The 23,845-nt window shown below is 40.9% G+C and overlaps 1 protein-coding gene across 1 annotated transcript in view; it reads right to left on the bottom strand.

Moving 5' to 3' along the window:
• Positions 1–23,845, bottom strand: part of LOC140466824 (cAMP-dependent protein kinase type II-beta regulatory subunit-like) — a 114,955-nt gene that overhangs the window by 17,713 nt on the left and 73,397 nt on the right. The window contains exons 5-8 of the mRNA XM_072562511.1: positions 23,404–23,510; positions 18,185–18,338; positions 10,629–10,730; positions 8,462–8,536 (exon numbers count right to left, since the gene is read on the bottom strand). Of these exons, the coding sequence (XP_072418612.1) occupies positions 8,462–8,536; positions 10,629–10,730; positions 18,185–18,338; positions 23,404–23,510 (438 nt within the window). The remainder of the gene's footprint in view (positions 1–8,461; positions 8,537–10,628; positions 10,731–18,184; positions 18,339–23,403; positions 23,511–23,845) is intronic.

The raw sequence follows: 23,845 nt of genomic DNA, 5'->3' as shown, positions 1-23,845 counted from the left end.
AAAGATTCGCAGGATATTGGTGTCTTGGGCGAGACGTTTATTGCCTATTCCTAATGTTCAGAGACTGTTAACACTTAACCACATCGCTGTGGGTCCTGAGTCACATGTAAACTCGACCAAATAAGGATGACAGTTACCTTTTCTTAAGTTCGTTAGTGAACTGAATGGCTTTTTCTAACAAATGACAATAGTGCAATTGTCATCATTAGATTCTTAATTCCAGAAACTCACTCATCCTGAGATCTATTTTGGTAAATTATATGGCACAAGTAACTTTGACACATGAGTAGCGGCAGTGGAAGGTAATGAAGTTTGCAATATATGCAAAAAAGATTTGGCTTTTTCCATTGGATGGACATAAGGAAGTATCACAGTTCGCTCATAATAAACATAGCAAAATTACTGGAAAGGACAGCTACCCACTGTTCTAACATTCTGGTAGATCTACGTGATTAGATCTTGAATAGATGCTTCAATTTTTAATTTCTTAGTATGGTCCAGTCATGTTAAACTAGGATACTTTTTTTGTTTGTGGGGGGGCGGGGTGGTGAAGAAAAGCATGTGTGAAAAGGAGGGGAATGAGTGGAAGCAGCAATTTACAGGATGTACAGAGTCATAGAGGTATACAGCACAGCAATAGACCCTTTGATCCAATTTGTCCATGCTAACCAAATATTCTAACGTAATCTAGTCCCATCTGACAGCATTTTGTCCATATCCCGCTATTTGTATCCCTATCCAGATGTCTTTTAAATACTGTAATTGAACTAGCATCCACCACTTCCTTTGGCAGCTCATTCCATACACACTACCCTTTGCAAGAAAAGGTTGCCCTTTAGGTAAATTTTTCCCCTCTCATCCTAAACTTATGCCCTCTAGTTCTGGACTCCCCACCTCATGGAAAATGCCTTGTCTATTTACCCTTCTATGCCCTATCTCTATAAAGGTCACTCAGCAGCCTCCAATGCTCCAGGGAAAACAACCCCAGTCTATTCAGCCTCGCCCTATCACTCAAACCCTCCAAACCTTTTCTGAGCCCTTTCAAGTTTCACAGCGTCCTGTCAAAAGGGGGGAGACGAGAATTGCATGCTTATTCCAAAAGCCTAGCCAATGTCCTGTTCAGTTGCAATATGGCCTCCCAACTCTGATACTCAATGTTCTGACTAATAAAGTAAAGCATACCAAATGCGTCCTTCACTATTCTATCTACCTGGTTTCAAGGAACTCTGAACCTGCACTCCAAGGTCTCTTGGTTCAGTAACACTCCCCAGGACCTTACCATTAAGTGTATAAGTCCTGCCCTGATTCGCCTTTCTAAATGCAGCACTTCACAGTGATCTAAATTAAACTCCATTTGTTACTCCTCAGTCCACTGGCCCATTGATCAAGATCCCATTGTTCTTCACTGTACACTACACCTCCAATTTTGGTGTCATCTGCAAACTTACTAACTGTACCTCTTATGCTCACATCCGAATCATTTATAGCAGTTGTCCAATGGATCTCTAAAGGTTGACAAAGGAAGTGCCACGAACTGCTCTAAAAAACACTGCAAAAGGGAAGATGGGCAAGGCACTTGAATTTTCAATACCACAACTGGGCCACACAGAATTGAAGGAAACACAGCTATCATATCGACTACCTTTTATGATGATACATGTCTATCCACCAGAGATGGACAGCAAGAACCTGGTTGGTAGAAGCTGATGGTGATGGCCAGCTCCTTTTAAACTAAATGTAATGAAATAGCAGGATGACTTTTCACCATCAATGACACCAACACCACAGCCAAACTGCACTCAATACTCCCAAAACAAGTGAATTATCTGCTAGTGGAATTACAATCCATGAAAATGTGAACTGGACCCTCCGTAATGGGCACTGCTATTATCTATTATCTAGCACTTCTATTTCAGTGACTATTCATTCATCAGGCAGGGCTCCACTAATTCATCATGCAAATATAATGTTCTGCTATATCTACTCGTTGCCAACTTCATAACTGCAATGTAAACAGTGCCCTATCATCCCTTACCAGATTTGTTGCACATCCAGAAACAAGACTTTTATTCCCTCCACAGAGAAACTGTGTGAAAATGGATTGAAACAATCTAGTTTGCATGAGGCTATTTTTACATGACAATGAACAACTTTAACAGCAAACCAAGGAAAGAGGAGTATTAAACCTCACACTGACGTACATGAAAACTGATACAGTATCACAGAATGTCCTTTACCCCGCCAGTGGAAACTGCTGCGGTCATGATGGATATCTAACACAGAAGCTCTAAAGTTCAGCCTCCTGTTCATTGCTGTGCAACGTACCATATATTAGTAGCAGCACTGTACACACAGTCAAAAATCAATTAAAGTTCTAGGCAGTGGAGCATTTCTACCTCATTTCCTTCCTTTAAGACAATTCCTTATATTCTGATCAAGTGTTTGGTTATCTAAGCCAATATTTCCTTATGTGAACATGTCAAATTTGGTATATAATACACCTGTGCTTGGGATGATTCATGACCTTAAAAAAGTGCTCCACCAGAGGATCATAAGAAAAAGAACAAGAAATGAGTGCTTCTTTCAGCCCCCTGAGCCTGCTCCACCATTCACTATGACCATAGCTGATCCAACAATGCTCACATCCATTTTCCTGCCTTTTCCCTGTAACCCTTGATTCCCCTCGATGATCAGCCTTAAATATACATTAGGACTCTACTCATGTAGCTCTCTGTGGCAAGGAGTTACAAAGACTCATCTCCTCACCTCAGTCTTAAATTGGTGCCCCTTTCTTCTGAGACTGTGTCCTCTGGGACTAGGCTCTCCCATAAAGGAAAATATCCTCTCAGCATTTACTGTGTTCAAGCCTTTAAGAATCCTTTATATCTCAATGAGAAATCACCTCTCATTCTTCGAAAGTCCGGTCAATAGACTCCCAATCTGCTTAATCTTTGTTCATAAGACAGTTCCTTTGGACTGGGGAGCATCCTCATGAACCTTCTCTGAATTTCTTCCACTGAAATTATATTTTGCCTTAAGGAACCAAAACCACTCATATTACTCCAAGAATGGTCTCACCAGCACTTTGTACAATTGCAGTAAGACTTTGCCACTCTTATACTCCAACCCCTTTGAAATAAGAGCCAATATTCCATTGGTCTTCCCGATTACCTGCTGCACCCGTGTGCTGGCTTTCCATGTTTCATGTAAGATACCCCTAACACCCTTTGTTTTGCAGCTTTTTGGGTTTTTTTTCTCTATTTAAATAATATTGTTCTTTTGCTCTCTTCTCTAAAATAAACTTCACATTTACCCACATCATAATCCATCTGCCCACTTACTTAAACTATCAATATTTCTCTGTAACCTTGATTTGGAGATGCTGGTGTATGCAAAGTTGAAAATCACACACCAGGTTATAGTCCAACAGGTTTAATTGAAAGCACTAGCTTTCAGAGCACTGCTCCTTCATCAGGTGGTTGTGGAGTACACAATCGTAAGACACAGAATTTATAGCAAAAGTTTACAGTGTGACGTAACTGAAATTGTACATTGAAAAATACCTTGATTGTTTGTTAAGTTTCTCATCTGTTGAATGACCATGATAGTTTCACTTCTTTCATATGTAAATCACAAAACTTTTTTTAACAAGTTACACTCTCAGGTTTACTGTTACAGTAAAGCTTGTGCTTCCAATTAACTTGTTGGACTATAACCTGATGTTGTGTGATTTTTATCTCTGTAACCTGTTTGTATCCATCTCTCAGCCTGTCTTTTCACCTATTTTTGTGTCATCTGCAAATTTGGCTACAGTATATTTGCTTCCTTCCTCTAAGACATGAATATATTGTAAACAGTTGTGGCCCCAGCACTGATCCCGATGGAATCCCCCGGTCACAGATTACCAACCTGAAAAAGAACCTCTTAATCGCACCGACTGTATTATATCCATGAGACAATTCTCTATCCAGGCCAATGTACTACCTCCACTACAATGGGCTGTTATATTATGACTTACCTTTTGTGATTTCCCTTGTCAAATACCTTCTGAAAGACCTAACTCAACACATCTACTGGTTCCCCTTCATCTACTCTGCTTGAGACCCCATTAAAAAAATCTAATAAATTAATCAGACACAACTTCCCTTTTGTGAAGCCATGTTGAATCTGTTGGATTAGATTATGTTTTTCTAAATGGTCTGCTACTATTTCCTTAATTGTTGAGTCCAATACTTTTCCAACAATCGATGTTCGGCTAATTCATCTGTAGTTTTCCAATTTTTGCCTCTCTTCTTTTTGAATAGGGCTATTTCAGTGGCGGTTTTCCAAACCTCTGGTACTTCTACAGAATCTCAAGGCAATTACTACTGATGCATTCACTATCTCTGTAGCTACCTCTTTTAGGATCCTACGAAACAAGCCATTTGAATCAGGGGCTTACTTGCCTTTAGCCCCATTTGTTTATTTACACAAGTTGTTATTGCTGTCACTATATAGTTGTGCTAATAGGTTTAGAAAGTTTACTTGCCATGTCAAATTGAGAGAAACTTCAGGTAATTAGACACCAAGCCATCCTTGAAAAAATAATAATGCTGAGGATAGGTTGCATTAAGCGATCATGTAAATGGAAAATCTGGCTCCACCTTCACCGAATCTGATTAAGTCAGCTTGTTTAAATAAAGGAACCAAAAGAGTCACAACTTTTACAAAGCTGCTACTCTATTTTAAATAGTTTTGATGCGCTACATAAGATCAAGGAAGAATGAGAAGAAGCAATTCCCAGTGATAGTCAAACATTAGATGTTGCAAGCAAAGAAACACAAGTGGGCATTGATATATGGAAGGAGACAGTGGAGTGAATAAATGAAAACAAATGATTTACTGTACCACAGAGGGATCAGAGTCCAGTTTCCCTGTGGTCTGACAATGCTGTGCAACTTACGAAGACCCACCTTTTCATCTCGTGCACTGGGAACAACTCATCTTTCACTCTGTGGTCCTGAAAGATCAACATAATAGTGCTGCTGGGTTTAGATACCCATTCTCCTCCTGTGCAAGGAGGCAAGGTTATTACTGCTGTCCTCCATCAGTTGGGGCTTCCAACATTGTGAAACCTAAAGATAAGGGTCAAGAGAATTTGGAAGGAGCAACGCAGCTGGAAGGCAGAAATGAACATCAACGTGGTGTCAAAATTGTTCAGAAAACCAACAAAAATATTTGGGGTGGCACAGTGGTTACCACTTCAGACTCACAGGGCCAGGAACCCAGGTTCAATCCCAGCCATGGGTGACTGCGTTGAGTTTTCACATTCTCCCAGTTCGTTTCCTTCAGGTGCTCCTGTTTCCTTCCTTAGTCCAAAGATACACAGGTTAGCTGGATTGACCTGCTAAACATTGCCATGTAGTGTCCAGAGATATGCAGGTTAGGTGGGTTTTCCATGGTAAAAACTCCATATGGGTTTATGGAGATGGGGTGAATGGGTCTGAATAGAATACTCTTCCAAGGACCAGTGCAGACTTGTTGGGCCGAATGGCCTCTTTCTGTACAATAGGGATTCCATGATCCTATAAAAGTCAATTACATTGATTTTGATTGCATTCTGCCACTGTGGCAGTTTTCTTGCAAAATTTAATGGCCATTAACAGGAGATATTGCACTGGAGCAACAATGACCTTGAATCATGAAGGCTGAGCATGCTTGTCCCTATTCTCCAAACAAACTACAAACCCACAGAAGGCTATTTAACCAGGAGTATCAGACTCTGTTCCTATGTGTCTCTCTCCTCCATTCCCCACCATGCGAATATGGTTCAGTCAAATGTTGTTTCTCTAAAGTTAGCCAATATGGGAGTCACTGTACCACTGACACCATTTACCAAATGGATAAGACTACCTCTAACCTATCCATTTACCAAGCCCTTTGAACTTCCATCTGAACCTTGAGGTTGCTGCTTGTAATTCAACCTTCTGCTCAAGTGCTAATTGTGTTCTATCCTCCTGCCCAGAGGAGGATAGAATACAATTAGCCAAAAAAAGAGAGAAGCAACACAGAACAAAATGACAAATGAAACAAGACAGGGACAGAGGAAAGTACAGCAGAATTCAGGGGTGGCAAAGCGAGGGCCCAGTGCATTTATTTGTTACAATTGAATTGCAGTACAGTAATAGCTTTAATCATACAGACTGCAACATGAATAAACTAAATTTGCCTGAAATGGAGCCTGTATTGATTGGCTCGTAGCTTTTATAGCTTTAATGAATAATTAATAGCTATAATACCACAAATTTATTGCTGTCACCATTGTATTTATATGAGAGAGATGTTGAATGATATAGCACAGAAGGCTGCCATTTGGCTCATCTTTTCAATGCTTAGGCTTTGGTAGAATTGTCCAGTTAATCCCGCTCCCCTCCTCTTTCCCAGAGGCCTTTTTAATGCTTTCTCATTAAATATTTATCCAATTTTCTTTTTGAAACTTAGTAACTTGAAACTTTGCATCCCAGAACACAACAATGTGGTTTTAAAAACAACTTCATGTCACTTTCAACAAATCACCTTGAATCTGCGCCCTTTAGTTCCTGTCCTTTCTGTCGCTGGACAGCTTTTCCTTATTTACCTTCATCATTGTGAATAATTGGATTGGACGCCTTTAGAACATGAGACAGGAAGAGTAGTCAATGCAGACCTGTTCTGCCATTTGGTGAAATCATGGCTGATCTCATCTCTGCTTCAACTCCACTTTCCTGCTTGTTCTCCATAACCAAACTATTACTAATTAAAAATGTCTGTCCTTGATAAATCACTCCTCAGTGTCCTGGTGCTGAGGAGTGAATTCCACAGATTCATAACTCTGAGAAAAGTAATTTCTGGTCATCTGTGTTTAGAAGCTGCTACTCCTTATCCTCGAACTCTAACCTTCTCTGCTCCAGCTTCTCCGGTGCATCCAAGTAACTGATATTTCTGATTCCTGGTACCATTCTTCAAAGAGAGTCACAAACATCTAAAGAACAGCAAAACACTCTTCAGTCCATTGAATATGCACCAGTCAACAACAACCACTTAATATTCTAATCCAATTTTTCAGCTCTTGGCCTGTAGCCTTGAAAGCCATTGCATCCCAAGAGCTCTTTCAAATACTTCTTAAAATGTTGACAGTTTCTACCTTGGTCACCAGTGAGTTCCAGACTCCTATCACCTTCAGTCAAGAAAAATTTCCTCACGAAACCTTCTGCCCTTTATGTTAAATCTACGCCTTCTGGTCATTAATCCCTCTGCCAAAGGATAAACTTCTTTCAGTCTACCCCTTAACTTTATACATCCCAATCAAGTTTTCCCTCAGTTTCTTCTACTCCAAGAAAATAACCCCAGTCTACCCAATTTGTCTTCATAGTTAAAGCACTCCAATCCAGGCAACATCCTGGTAAATATTCTGTGCGCCTCTCCAGTGCAATCATATCCCTCTAATAATGTGGATTCCTGAACTGCATACAATACTCTCACGGTAGTCTAACCAACTTGGTATACAATTTCACCCCAAGTTCCCTGTTCTTAAACTCTTTGCCACAGTTAATGAAGGCAAGCATCCCATGTGACTTCTTAACCACTTTATCTACCTGTCCTGCGACCTTAATAGACTGGTGAACATGCCCAACAAGGTCCTTCTGATCCTTAGTACTTCCCAGAGTCCCACTTTTCATTCTTGCCCTGTTTTGCCCTGTTACACCTAAGTGTATCACCTCACACATACATGGGTTGCATTCCATTTGCTACTGATCAGCTCATCTGTTCAGCTAGTCTGTATCCTCCCGTAATCGAAGTGTATCCTCAATGTTTACCTTTCCACCAATTTTGAACTATGAAGTTACTGTTCAAACCCAGTAATAAGTTGAACTAAGAACTTACTGATCAAGTCTAAATTCTTTATACATACCACAAACAGCAAGGGTCCCACTGATCCGTGGGGAACCCCATCCTTGCTAAGGCCTCAGCACACTTCCTAAAGCATGGTGACCAAAAATAATACAAAACTCCAGAGGTATAATTATCTTTCATAAAAAAAGTTTTCACAATGTCCTTTCTTCCCAACTCATTTCTTTATCACAACGAAGAATCTCATTCCAACAAAATACTTTTCTCAATCTATCCTGCTAGTTATGATGACTGGGGACATTTACTCCCATGAAAACTGCATTTAGTTCACAGAGACTCCCTTATTTGTCTGACCAAAATGCTCATTTTATACTTGTAGTAAATTTAAGCTACTTTTTTTTATATAAGTAAGTAATAACATTAACTTTGGGTCAAAATGCTTCAACCATTCAAAACTGAAAACCATGAACCATTATTTACACAAATATATTTTACCCAGTGAAACAGACATCAATGTTTTGAAATTTCTACACTTTGAAGCCACAAGAATCAAATTCAATGCAACAGAAACAAAAGAAAGAAGATGATGCACCTGAGCAATTATTCGCTCTTCATCCTGGTACGTTTTGGTTCCAAATACATCAACAACCTTCATTCGTTCCCCTAGCTTGGGATTTGAAACAATCAATTGGTTATTGGTTGCAAAGTTTCACACAAGTATGAACAAGTTTGAAATGTAGAATACTGCAGATGCTGGAAATCTGAAACAAAAAAAAGAGAAAAAAAAAGTGTTGGAACTACCAGGTTTTGGCAGCATCCGTGGACAGAAACAGAGTAAATACTTCAGGCCTGTGACTCTTTCCTGGTTCTGATGAAAGGTCGTAGACCTGAAATATTAACTCTACTTTTTTCTCTGCACAGGCTGCCAGAACATGCTGAGTATTTCCACTATTATCCATTTTTAGTCATGGATTAGTTTTGACCACAGGTCCATTTGCTCAATAGGTTTCTGAAAGAAATTTGCAGATAATAAATATTAATTCCATAAATCCATTCTCAGTATTTATATCAAGAAATGCATAATCTGAAACAAAGCTGAGTTCTGGGAAACTCAAATTTCTCAGTCATATCAATTTACATGAATTTTATATATATGTATTTTTAAAAAACACAATTTTAAGTTCAAAAGGACAAAATTTTAGTTTCAATACGTTATCCAAAAGACAATTGACTGATATAACTAAGCAAAGAACTACAGTACCGGAGATTTGAAACAAAAACAGATGTGCTGGAGAAACTCAACAAATGTGCAACATCTGTGGAGAGAAGAACAGAGCGAGCACTCAAAGTCTGGTGAGCCTTCTTTAGAACTGAAAATAGCTGGAAAATGGTGGGAATTATGCTGATGATGGGGGCAGGGTTGGGAAGATATGTGGTTAAATGAATTGTGAGTCCATGGATGTGTCATGGACATCAGTGGCCAGCATATCCCTAGAAAGGAAAACTTGAAGATTTATATTCAAGGTAACTGTAGGAGTCAACTGTGGCTAACAGGGCTGTCAGATGAAGGGCTGTCAGATCAATATTTTGCCCGAAATCTTGATTTTCCTGCTCCTCAGATATTGCCTGTCCTGCTGTGTTTTTCCAGCACCACTCTGATCTAAACTCTGGCTTCCAGCATGTGCAGTCCTCACTTTTGACTAACAGGGCTGTCAGTCATATCCAACCCATGTCCTGTACTTCACCCCTCACCCCTTCCCTTCCTTTCCCTCCCACAACAACAGAGTGCCCCTTGTCCTTATTTTCCACTCCACCAACTTCTACATTAAAAAGATCCTTTCCACCATCTCCAGACAGATATTCCCCTTCTCATCCCTCCCTTGTCAGTCCCACTCTGCAGGGGTTCTTCCCGCCAACACAGCTTTGCCAATTCCTCCCCTACTCCCAACAGCTCCTCATACCCCCTTGGCCTGCACAGAAGGTGCAACACTTGCCCGTTTGCCTCGTCCTCACCATCCAAGGCCCCAGACAAACCTTCCAAGTTAAGTAGCAATTTACCTGCACTTCATGCTGTCTAACCTACTGGATTTGCTGCTTACAATGTACATTACGAAGATGAAATGCAGACTCAGTGATTGCATTGCCGAACAGTTCTGTTCTCTGTAAAAATAACTGAGTTTTCAGTTGCCTGCCACTTTAACTCACCACCATATTCCCATCCAACACTTGTCCTCAAGCTCAAAGCAAGACCGAGAAATACCACGTCATCTTCTGCCAAGATACCTGACAGCCCTCAGGAGTCAACACTGAGCTTGAAAGCTACCTCCGTCTTTGCTACCCACCCCATATCCCAGGCCCTGTTCTATTCCCAGCACAGCAAACACATTTTCAACAATTCACACTTCCCATTAGCAGCGAGAATTTACTTCTTTCCCAGCTTACTCACTATCAATAATTCCTCAGTCTGCTTCCATTTATTCCTCTCTGTCTGAGTGCTGTCTCAATCTATACAACTCACTCCTTTGTCCTCTCCTGAATCACTCTCTCTCAGCCACAACCTCACCCCCATCATCGACATAAATACCATCCTCTCCCAGCTGCTTTCACTTCTGATGGAAGGTCACCAGGCTCAAAATGTTAACTCTATTTTTCTCTCTTCAGATGCTGCCAAGCCCATTGAGCTTCTCTAGCACTTTCTGTTTTTGTCATAATTCATTGGTACATTTACAGAGACTGATTCAATGAAAAAATATACTTACTTCTAATGATTTTAGAAGTGGCAGAGACTTGACAAATTCTTCATACAATTTCCTCTTTCTGGCATTGTTTTTGACAATAATTCTACGAAAAGTTGTCCTGTCCTAGAAAAATTGTATCTCATTAAAAATTTATGCAACCAACTTAAATAGCAGAATTATTTTCAGTTTCATTAATGTGCAAACTCTTCTTTCTTGAATGTTCTAATCAAATTTAACCAACAAATACATAGGTGAGTACAATGTGCTAACACAGTCAGCAATGCAAAAATTAAGTAAAATTCTTTTTCCCCTAATGATTTTGCAACCTTTCTTTGGTCTTCCCAAACAAGCGGCATGGTGGCACAGTGGTTAGCACTGCTGCCTCACAGCACCAGAGACCCTGGTTCAATTCCTGCCTCAGGCGACTGACTGTGTGGAGTTTGCACGTTCTCCCCGTGTCTGTGAGGGTTTCCTCTGGGTGCTCCGGTTTCCTCCCACAGTCCAAAGATGTGCAGGTCAGGTGAATTGGCCATGCTAAATTGCCCGTAGTGTTAGGTAAGGGGTCGATGTAGGGGTATGGGTGGGTTGCGCTTCGGCGGGTGCGGTGTGGACTTGTTGGGCCGAAAGGCCTGTTTCCACACCGTAAAGTAATCTAATCTAAAAGCTGCATTTTGAAAAGGCAAATCAGGGCAGGTCTCAATGGTAAGGTCCTGGGGAATATTTGAACAAAGGGACCTTGGAGTTGCTGCAAAGCTAGTCCTTTTTGTTTTTAAAAGCTGTTCCTTGGCTCAAGGAGACTCTGTTCTTGATTATTTTCAGAGGGGCAATAAACAAGGCCGGACTCCCATCAGTCTGGTTTGGTACAAAGATGAAAAGGATTTTGAGAGACCTTTTGTTTAGATGTAAGCAGATGAGACTTCAGGCCAAAGTGGCCACATTTCAGAAATGACCTGAGCTGAGCAGTTTTTGTTCAGTATTGAACAGTATTCAACAGCGAGCTGTGTGGAAAGTCTCTCTCTTTTCTGCCATTCAATTTCAACCTGTAAGCATGTGTTCCATTTATACTGTGTTTTAAAGGGAGTTTGCTTATTGGGACTGTTGTGTGTATTCAGAACAGCATAATTAAGTCTCACTGGATAGGTTGAGTTCTCTGGGGCTTCCTTATTCTGCTCTTTCTGTTTCATGGTGTAATTCTGTGAGCAACTTTTTGTCTGTTTTAAAATCTAGTAGTCAACCTAGCTATCTTACTCCAGTAATTTTCAGTGTGCACTTACTGAAACAAATTGTAAAGTTAGGTCTAGGGCTGCCTCCTTAAGAACATTGAGTGGACTGGCCTAGTCCATAACAGAGTGCAAACTCATAGTTCCTTGAAAGCAGAGTCGCAGATAGATAGGATAATGAAGGCAGTGTATGGTATGCTTGTCTTTATTGGTCATTGAATGGAGTACAGGAGTTGGGAGGTCATGTTGCAGCTGTCCAATTTTGGAACACTGCATGCAATTCTGGTCTCCCTGCTAGAAGAAGGATGTTGTGAAACTTGAAAGGGTTCAAAAAAGATTTACAAGGATGTTGCCAGGGTTGGAGAATTTGAACTATAGGGAGAGGCTGATAGACTGCAGTCTTTTTCCCTGGAGCGTCAGAGGCCGAGGGATGACCTTATAGAGGTTTATTAAATCATGAGGGGTGTGGATAAGGTAAATAGACAAAGTCTTTTCCCTGGGGTGAGGAGTCCAGAACTAGAGGGTATAGGTTTAAGGTGACAGGAGAAACTTTTCCACAGGGAGAGAGAGTGAGAGTGAGAGTGAGAGGGGGTGTGTGTGTGTGTGTGTGTGTGTGTGTGTGTGTGTGTGTGTGTGTGTATACGAATGTGGGGGATTTGCTGCCTGGGACAATTTCATCATCTAAAAGGCATCTGGATGGGTATATGAATAGTATGGGCTTAGAGGTAAATGGGCCAAATGCTGGCAAATGGGATGAGATTTATTTAGAATGTCTGGATGAATTGGACCAAAGGGTCTGTTTCTGTGCTGTACAACTCTATGTCAGCAACGCTAAACATGACATGGAGGTGCCGATGTTGAACTGGGGTGGGCAAAGTTAAAAATCACAACACCAAGTTATAGTCCAACAGGTTTATTTGGAAGTGCTAGCTTTCAGAGCGCTGCTCCTTCACCAGATAGCTATGGAAGAGGATCATAAGACACCAAATTTATAGCAAAAGATTACAGTGTCATGCAGTTGAAATGACATATTGAAAAAATTTAGATTGCTATTAAGTCTTTCATCTTTTCAAATGGGTTGCAGGTCTCAGTTTCCTAATATGTAAATCTTAGAACTTCTTTGAAGTCACATTCTCGACATAACTTTCATCAATATTTTATAAATTCCTACTTTGGAAATACAACCAGTCTGACTCAAGGTTGGGATATAGGCAGACTCTAATCCCACACCTTTAACGCATTGTCTGAGCTGAGATGTAACTTTTTAAAAAATAAAACCTGAAGTTATCTCAAGAATTTGTTGATAAATCTTATGTCTTATGATCCTCTTCCACAGCTACCTGATGAAGGAGCAGCCCTGCAAAAGCTAGTGTTTCCAAATAAACCTATTGGACAATAGCCTGGTGTTGTGTGATTTTTAGCAATGCTAAAGTTAGCCACAAGATGGTGCACATCAGTAGTCTACTCCTCCGAAGCTCCCTCCAAGTGAAAAAAGTCCATGGTTTTGATATTGAAAACAGGACCAAACACGTATCTCATTGCCATGGCACTAGTTTTCTCAAAATTCTAGCTTTCTACCACTGTAACTTGCCATCCTTGCATGACACAAAGGCAGCATTAGTCCAAGAGTATGTAATATGGTCATTATCCTTTCTAGTCCCTAATTTCTCTGTTCTGTTTTCATTACTCGGCTACATCTTTTACTATCTTCCCTCAGATTCTCTCCAGTGGACAAGCTAAATTTATTTAAAGTCATTTAACAGTAACGTATCTTGAGTAATAGTTCTCCCTCCTATTGTTATACTTATTAAATATTTCATTTTTAACCACAGATTATTCTTTTGCTATTTAAAATGGCACTCATGAAGAGGTTCTGTATACGCAATCATTTTGTTTTCATATTTGACTTGCGAGCCACTTCGAGGTCATACACTATCTTGACTTGAACATGTTGTCATTCTGTCACTGGCATTAGCTAAAAAATCTGGTCCCCCTACAAAACATTGCTGAAGCATCATCAGGTTGGGTCAGGGGGTGGGTGGGTGTAGCAGAGCAAAAAAAAAACTCAACATGCTACTACTACATCTGTGCTGTCCCAACATACTAAGTTGCCATTAAACCAGAATTTTCAGTGCACAATATGTCAAAAATACGGAACAGTGTTGTACCATATATTGAGCATTTTAGGACCAGTAGAGTAATCTGACAATATTAGAGCAGAATCTTTAAATATTCATTCGATTTTAATGGGCTGGTTTCAATTTAGTGAGTAAGCGTTTCCAGGTAGATGACTGTTAAACGATTTTCAGTTTTTCAACATGTCATGTATTAGTTTCTAATTTGAACATCACTAACTGGATAACACAAAATGCATTTATAGGTAGTTCTGGGATAACGTGTGTTTCAGCAGCATGATTTAGCTGTAAGAATTAGCTGAAGAATTAGGGAATAGTATTTTCGCGAACGCTTACCTCTTGGCAATAGCATGATTCCAGTGGGGTTTAATTTGCGCACTTGATTCTGTGCACATGCTAATGTCCATGCCATTCTGCGCATGCGCTGGCATCCACGTCGTGGGCAGCACAGTCGTTCAGTGGTTAGCACTGCTGCCTCACAGTGCCAGGGACCCGGGTTCGATTCCAGCTTTGGACAACTCTTTGTTTGGAGTTTGTACATTCTCCCCGTGTCTGCATGGGATTCCTCCGGGTGCTACGATTTCATCTCACAGTCCAAAGATGTGCAAGTCAGGTGAATTTGCCATGCTAAATTGCCTATAGTGTTAGGTGCATTAGTCAGAGGAAAATGGGTCTGGGTGGGTTACTCTTCAGAGTGTTGGCGAGATTTGTTAGGCCACTCTTCGGGGGGGTTTAAACTAATTTGGCAGGGGGATGGGATCCGGACTTGTAGTCCAGCAAGTAAGCTAGCTGTGTGTCAGGATGTCCAAGACTGTAGGGAGGCTGTGGAGAAGGTAGCACTGACAGGGACTACTTGCGGACACAGAGATGGGCTCAAGTGCGTATACTTCAATGCAAGGAGTATCAAAAATAAGGTGGGTGAACTTAAGGCGTGGATCGGTACCTGGGACTACGATGTTGTGGCCATCACGGAAACATGGATAGATGAGGGACAGGAATGGCTGTTGGAGGTTCCTGGTTACAGATGTTTCAGTAAGATTAGGGAGGGTGGTAAAAAAGGAGGGGGGGTGGCATTGCTAATTAGAAATGGTATAACGGCTGCAGAAAGGAAGTTTGAGGGGGATCTGCCTCTGGAGGTAGTATGGGCTGAAGTCAGAAATAGGAAAGGTGCAGTCACCTTGTTGGGTGTTTATTATAGGCCCCCCAATAGCAGCAGAGATGTGGAGAAACAGATTGGGAAACAGATTTTGGAAAGGTGCAGAAGCCACAGGGTCGTAGTCATGGGCGACTTCAACTTCCCAAATATTGATTGGAAGCTCTTTAGATCAAGTAGATTGGATGGGGCGGTGTTTGTGCAGTGTGTCCAGGAAGCTTTTCTAACGCAGTATGTAGATTGTCCAACCAGAGGGGAGGCCATATTGGATTTGGTACTCGGTAACGAACCGGGACAAGTGGTGGGCTTGTTAGTGGGTGAACATTTTGGTGATGGCGACCACAATTCTGTGACTTTCACCTTGGTTATGGAGAGAGATAGGTGCGCACAACAAGGAAGTTTTTACAATTGGGGGAAGGGAAATTACGATGCTGTAAGACAGGATTTGAGGAGCATACGTTGGGAGCATAGGCTGTCAGGGAAGGATGTGGTGGAAATGTGGGACTTTTTCAAGGAGCAGATATGACGTGTTCTTGATATGTATGTACCGATCAGGCAGGAAAGAAATGGTCGTGTGAGGGAGCCTTGGTTGACGAGGGAGGTTGAATGTCTAGTAAAGAGGAAGAAGGAGGCTTACATAAGGTTGAGGAAACAAGGTTCAGACAGAGCAGTGGAGGGATACAGGATAGCCAGAAGGGACCTGAAGAAAGGGATTAGGAGAGCTAAGAGAGGGCATGAAAAATCCTTGGCGGATAGGATCAAGGATAACCCCAAGGCATTCTATGCGTATGTGAGAAACCTGAGAATGACGAGAACGAGGGTAGGTCCGATCAAGGACAGTGGTGGGAGACTGTGTATTGAGTCGGAAGAGATAGGAGAGGTCTTGAACAAGTACTTCTCTTCAGTATTTACGAACGAGAGGGACCGTATTGTTGAAGAGGAGAGTGTGAAACGGACTGATAAGCTAGAAGAGATACCTGTTAGGAAGGAAGATGTGTTGGACATTTTGAACAACTTGAGGATAGACAAGTCCCCCGGGCCTGACGGGATATATCCTAGGATTATGTGGGAAGCAAGAGAGGAAATTGCAGTACCGTTGGCAATGATCTTCTCGTCTTCACTGGCAACTGGGGTGGTACCAGGGGACTGGAGAGTAGCGAATGTTGTGCCCCTGTTCAAAAAAGGGAATAGGGATAACCCCGGGAATTACAGGCCAGTTAGTCTTACTTCTGTGGTAGGCAAAGTAATGGAAAGGGTACTGAGGGATAGGATTTACGAGTATCTGGAAAGACACTGCTTGATTAGGGACAGCCAGCACGGATTTGTGAAGGGTAGGTCTTGCCTTACAAGTCTTATTGAATTCTTCGAGGAGGTGACCAAGCATGTGGATGAGGGTAGAGCAGTGGATGTAGTGTACATGGATTTTAGTAAGGCATTTGATAAGGTTCCCCATGGTAGGCTTATGCGGAAAGTCAGGAGGCATGGGATAGAGGGAAATTTGGCCAATTGGATAGAAAACTGGCTAACCGGTCGAAGTCAGAGAGTGGTGGTAGATGGTAAATATTCAGCATGGAGTCCAGTTACAAGTGGAGTTCCGCAGGGATCAGTTCTGGGTCCTCTGCTGTTTGTAATTTTTATTAATGACTTAGATGAGGGAGTCGAAGGGTGGGTCAGTAAATTTGCAGATGATACAAAGATAGGTGGAGTTGTGGACAGTGAGGAGGGCTGTTATCGGCTGCAGAGGGACTTAGATATGATGCAGAGCTGGGCTGAGGAGTGGCAGATGGAGTTCAACCCTGCCAAGTGTGAGGTTGTCCATTTTGGAAGGACAAATAAGAATGCGGAATACAGGGTTAATGGTAGGGTTCTTGGTCAGGTGGAGGAACAGAGGGATCTTGGGGTCTATGTACATAGATCTTTGAAGGTTGCCACTCAGGTGGATAGAGTTTGTAAGAAGGCCTATGGAGTATTATCGTTCATTAGCAGAGGGATTGAATTCAAGAGTCGTGAGGTGATGTTGCAGCTGTACAGGACTTTGGTTAGGCCACATTTGGAGTACTGTGTGCAGTTCTGGTCGCCTCACTTTAGGAAAGATGTGGAAGCTTTGGAGAGGGTGCAGAGAAGATTTACCAGGATGTTGCCTGGAATGGAGAGTAGGTCGTACGAGGATAGGTTGAGAGTTCTCGGCCTTTTCTCGTTGGAACGGCGAAGGATGAGGGGTGACTTGATAGAGGTTTATAAGATGATCAGAGGAATAGATAGAGTAGACAGTCAGAAACTTTTTCCCCGGGTACAACAGAGTGTTACAAGGGGACATAAATTTAAGGTGAAGGGTGGAAGGTATAGGGGAGATGTCAGGGGTGGGTTCTTTACCCAGAGAGTGGTGGGGGCATGGAATGCGCTGCCCGAGGGAGTGGTAGAGTCAGATTCATTGGCGACCTTTAAGTGGCATTTGGATAGGTACATGGATGGGTGCTTAATCTAGGATAGAAGTGCGGCACAACATCGTGGGCCGAAGGGCCTGTTCTGTGCTGTATTGTTCTATGTTCTATGTTCTAAATGGCCTGTTTCCACACTGTAGGGAAATCTAACGTATCTAATTACGCACATGTGCGACGTCGGTGCCAGTCTTTGTGCTGTTCTGCACATGCACCGATGTCCACGCTGAAGTTTCCGCGCCATTCTGTGCATGCGCAATGTCAGCACCGGCCTTTGTGCCATTCCTGCGCATGTGCTGATGCCAGCTGCTGACAGAGCAGTTTTCCGAGACAGATACTGTACAGAGAGTAGCTTTTCTACATTTTTAAATACACTATGTTAAATCTCTGTTTCGTCAATAAGTATGATTTCAACCTTCATTCAGGTTGTGCTATATTTTGTGTTAGACTTTTGGGTTTGAGCAATCGTGAGTGATTTTTTTGCTGGTCTGCGCCTAACGGTCACTTTTCCCATAGGCCCCATTACTTTTATTAAGCAATTTTCAATTAAGTGAAGTTTCACTGGAACGCAACTACGGCGTTTAGGAGAATTACCTGTATTTATAAAATTCAAAAGTTGGAGAACACTTACCAGACCCCACAGTGCTCCATCAGAGGTAGCAACAATTGTAGCTGCTCTGGGAGTATTATACATCAATGCCAGCTCACCAAAGCTACCATGATTATCATAGGCACCCACACATCTTTGCGATCCATCCACATTGACAAATATGTTGTATGTTCCCCTGTGAAATGTCAACATTGATCTGCATTAAAAGAAAAGCTTCCTCATATTTCAAAAGCAAATGAACCTGTTTTAAATCAGATATTTGCAACAAAGAATAGTTCAGTATTACAACTGGCCCTGCACTTCTGGGGAATGCATTCAATCAGCTGGCAGTTTTGGCAGAACTCTTTTTGGCAAAAAACATTCCAATCTCTTCCGAGGTTGTCTCAAAATGGCATTGCATGCACTATTTCTCAACTTGCAGCAGTAGCCCCCAGTTTTCCTGGTGAAACAGCTGCCCTTCTAAAGCTTCAGGCCCTCTGATTGGACAGGCAGTTTCAAAGCCCCAGCAGCCATGCTTAATTGGACAGCAGAGGCAGAGAAACCCCACATGAGTTGCCTCCCATGGGATCTGACGAATGCAAGTGCAGAGTCCAGACCAGGAAAGAGAGGCAAATTTAAAATAAAAATACCCATGTCATGTTTGACATGAATTATCAATTCAATGTCCATTAGATAATTACAGTGTCATTTAAGCAAAGAGTGATTGTTGTATAATGTTATGTTTCTCCGAAGGGTTACTACATAATGCACCCAATCTGATAATGTCATCTATTCCTGGGTAGGATTATGGGAGAACACCTTAAGTTCTCATGGAGTATAGACCTATATCACTAACATTATAAGGAGACCTGTGATGACATTTAACAAAATAACGTAATTTGTGCATAATTGCTACCCTGCAATAAGCTACAATCTTGTTTAACATATTGGCTTCTTCTCATTAACACTCAATAATGGCTGATCCTCTATGACTGATTAGACTCCTGTACTCAGTCAAGCACAAAGAATTAATGGCAGCATTCTCCAACCCATAAATTTCAGAGTCACTGATCACAGATAAGACAAAGGAAAACAGACTAAAAGAGTAGGCTTGCTGAGAATATACAAACTGACTGTAAAATCTTAAAAGGGGAGCACTTCTGGATACAAATGAGAAAAAAAACCTTAAAAGGGAAGGGTCTTGTAATGCAGTCGTAGTATCCTTATCACTGGATCAGGAGGCCTGGACTCAAGTCCCACCTGCTGCAGAGGTGAGTAATAATATTTCTGAACAGGCTGATTAGAAAATATCTGAAGTCTTTAAAAAATCCCTTCCCTAACTCTCCCTCACCTTTGATGGTCTGCAATGGCCTGAATGGACTTTACATGTAAATTCATCAGTTGAAAAACATTGACGATTTACTGATAGTGATGGACAGATGAGAAAAGAAAATCGCAGGTGATTTGATCATGGGAGAAAAGTCAGTTGTATATACGAGCAATTCTGGTTAAATTATATAAACCAAAATTTTAAAGGCAGGGTTCTTGTGCTGCACTGTTAGTGTCCTGACCACTGAGCCCGAAGGCTTGGGTTCAAGTCCCACCTGAACCAGAAATGTATCGTAATGCTTCTGAACAGGTTCATTTAAAAAAATATAAAATCTTAAAGGTCCAGGCAGAAGGCTATGGAGGGGGTCAAACCAGCCTGTCTGCCTCTGTTCGATGACTGAGTTCATACCTGCCTGTCCTTGGTGAGGGAGCACACCATGTCCACCAATACTCTCGATGCCTTTACAGACAGGTGAGCACTGTAGGGACTAGAGTACCCCTCTCCTTCCATGTCCATCTTGATTTAGGACCCTCTTACCTCTCCTTCTCCATTAATGGTCTGCATTGCCCTTAATGTGCTGTGCTTGTAAATTTAATCAATTAGAAAATGAGCGATTTACTGGTGGTGATTAATGGATTAAAAAAGCATGGATGATGGGGCGGGGCAAGGAGAGGTGGAGAAAACAAACTCAGTTGTGCGTAAGAGCACTTCTGGATATAGGAAAGAAAATTTCGAAAACAAAAGTTTAACTCTACTAATCCCCAGGGCCCAAATTCTACATCTCAGGAGTACTGAAAGAAATAGCCCTAGAATTATTGGATGCATTGTGGTCATCTTTCAAGATTGTCAACTCTGAACAATTTTTATAGATTAGAGTCTAGCAATGTCTCCCTACTAATTAATAAAAGGGGAGACAGAGTAAACAAGGAATTATGGTCTTGCCAGCCTGACATCTGGAGTCGGAAAAAAATACATGAGACCATTATAATCAAACTAATGGCTGAACACTTGGGAAAAGAGTGACAAAATTGGACAGAATTCGCATGAATTTATCAGAGGAATCATGCTTGACAAAGCCACTGGAATTCTCTAACTTGTGAAGTTGGTCAAGGGAAACTAGAGAATGTGGATTATTTGGACATTCAGAAGGCCTTTGACAAGGTCTTATACAAGAGATTGACATGTACATTTAAAATACGTGGGATTTGACATGAATAGAGAAATGGTTGGTAGACAGGAAACAAAGGGTAGGAATAAATGGATCACTTTCGGAGAGGCAGGAAGTGATGAATGGGGTACTACAGCGATCAGTGCTTAGACCCCAACTACTTAAAATAAGTGTTACATGATTTAGAAGAGGGAACTAAAAGCAATATCTCCAAGTGTGTAGACAACAGAGTTTGGTGGGAGGATGCAGGGATTGTTCAGTCAGATTTGGACAAGTTGAGTAAGTGGGCAAGTGCATGGCAGATACAATAAATGTCGATAAGTGAGAGTTGTCCACTTTGATAACAAAAACAGGAAAGCAGATTATAATCTGAATTGTGATATATTGGGAAAAGGAAAGGTGTAATGAGATCTGGGTGTCCTTATACACCAGTTGTAAGAGTAAGAATGTAGGTGCAGCAGGAGGTAAAGACAGCAAATGGTATTTTGTTTTTCATAGCAAAAGGATTTGAAGCAGGAATGTCTTGCTGAAATTGTGCAGGACCTTGGTGAGACCACACATGGGGTACTGCATGCAGTTTTGGTTTTATCTGAAGCAGTATGTTCTAGTAATGGAGGAAGTATAACAAAGCCGTACCAGGCTGATTCCTGGCATGGTAGAACGGACATATGAAGACAGGATGGATCAGTTTGTATGATATTAAAAGTTTAGCAGAATGAAGGGGATCTCATAGAAACCTACAAAATTCTAACAGCATTTGACTGGGTAAATACAGAAAAGTTGTTCCTGATGACTGAGGAGTCCCGAACCAAGGTCACAATTTAAGGACACAGTGTAGGCCATTTCGGTCTGAGATGAGGATGAATTTCTTTACTGACAGAGAGGTGAGCCTGTGGAATTCTCTATCACATAAACGGTTGAAGCTAAGAGACAACGTTTTCAAGGGGGAATTAGATATAGTTCCTTGGGCTGAAGGAATCAAAGGATATGGGAGAAAGTAGGAAGTAGGTACTGAGTTGGATGATCAGACATGATCATACTGAATGGTGGAGTAGGCTTGAAGGGCTGAATGGGCTACTCTTGCTCCTGTTTTCTATGTTTCTTTATTACCAATGACTAATCTGGTTTAGGATTGCAAATTATACTCTTAATAATATGATACTTATTGTGATCTAACAGCCAATTGAATATTTCAGTTCTCAAATTTAAAATGCTGACAGATTTATACGCCAATTTTAAGGAGGATTTATATTATGACAGATACCTGAAAGGAATTACAAATTAGCAGCATCAGAATTATGCATAAGTTCATGTCCCAAATTTCACCCAACTGTAAGTCACTAGGAGCCTACGGTTAGATTGCTCCCACAAAAAAAAATCATTAATGGTAAATATTATGTGCTCCAACCTAACATGAAATTTTGCAATGCATTTGGATCTTTTAATAACACATTCTGCTAAATTAAATGCTCGGTTAATGTAATATGTTGGGTTTAGGGGAATTAAAACATTTTGAGTCTCAAGAGCTATTTAGGTTAAGCTATTATATCCAGTTCATAAAGAGTCAATTCTTAGAGATACAAAACCCATGGATATTGATCGAATATTTCCTGGATTCGGCCCAGGCAGGAAAGTGCACTTTACAAAGTTATGCCAATTTTGAGGAAGGTACTGAATGCATTCCAAAGTAGGTTGCAGAGCAGTGTTTGAATTATGCACACTCAAAGCAGCCAGCAGGGGGCTTAACTAAACTAGACACAGATCACAGAGGAATCTCGATTATCCGAAGGACACAGGCAGGGAGTATTTTGTTCAGATAATCGAATGCCGATAACAGTTTAACCAAGCATCGGGACCTTGTGATCTTGTTTGGATAATCCAAAATTTGAATAATTGAGGTTCCTCTATACATAATTGAAATGTATGTCTTTTTACACTCTGGATAGTCAATATCCAGAGGAGAGTCAGCCATAAAAAATATACAGTCTGAAGAGTTCCAGTGAATATGTTTTATCTTTGTTCAAGGTAATTATAGCCTGGGTCAGTTAGTTTTAAAATCATACATCTAAATTATTCACAAATTTACATTTTTATACTTAAATGTTACAAGGAATGATGTCTTCAAGGCCGAGATTGATAGGTTCTTGTTGTCTAGAGGAATTAAGGGCTACGGGGAGAACGCTGGCAAGTGGAGCTGAAATGCGCATCAGCCATGATTGAATGGCGGAGTGGACTCGATGGGCCAATTGGCCTTACTTCCACTCCTATGTCTTATGGTCTTATGGTCTTATAGGAACTAGACGCATTGCTAAGAAAAGTCTTTAAGGAAAAATAAATAATGAATAAATAAATTAAGGAAAAATCATCTCTTTATCTCAGAAAACATTTGCTTTGAGTCTTACACCTTCTATCTTGCAGAAGTCTGTCCCAATATAAAATATATCATAGCATTCAGTGCACAAAATAATGGGTTACTCATGAGCCTCTGCAAGCTATTGTTTAATTAGCTCTCGAGATGACAAAATTGCAAAGGGTGGCCAACAATGCTGAACTTGATAAAATTTTTACTGTAGACCACTGGAATTTGTGACATGGATCCACACTTATCAAATGATGTCTATATCCTGGTAAGAAAATATATCTTTCTGTCCAGTCAAATCCCACATATTATATCCTCAGTGAAGAATGTTAAATGTTACACATTCTTCAATAACGCACATAAACTGCATTTGAAATGGCAAGTAGAATTTATAAAACTTTTACCTTTCGATAACATAGAAGTTATCACCATCATCCCCTTGATCAATAACATGTTCACCAACTTTGACATGCATTTCAAACATGGCATCCAACAGTTGAAACATTTGTTCCTGTAAAAGACAGAGATCACCATACACTGAAACCACTACCATAGCTTACATTTGCAAATAATTTATAAAATAAAGAAAAAAAAACAAAATTTTACTTTGGTACACAGGCTGCGATATATAGCAGGAGATCAACATGCTCAAAATTTGGAATGCTTTTACAATATCATATATATTTTATACACGCAGGATATAAAAATTGTAGATTTGTTCCAAAATAGCAACACTACAAATTGTCATTTACATCTCTGGGTTTGTGAAAAGATCAGAGTTCCTTATCCTGATTGCCACTGCCATCCACCAACTTTTACGCAAGCGTCCAGATATGAGCAGAATAA

Source organism: Chiloscyllium punctatum, chromosome 44 (assembly GCF_047496795.1).
Source record: "Chiloscyllium punctatum isolate Juve2018m chromosome 44, sChiPun1.3, whole genome shotgun sequence".
In the NCBI taxonomy this organism is placed as follows: domain Eukaryota; kingdom Metazoa; phylum Chordata; class Chondrichthyes; order Orectolobiformes; family Hemiscylliidae; genus Chiloscyllium; species Chiloscyllium punctatum.
This window is presented reverse-complemented; position numbering and strand designations above follow the sequence as displayed.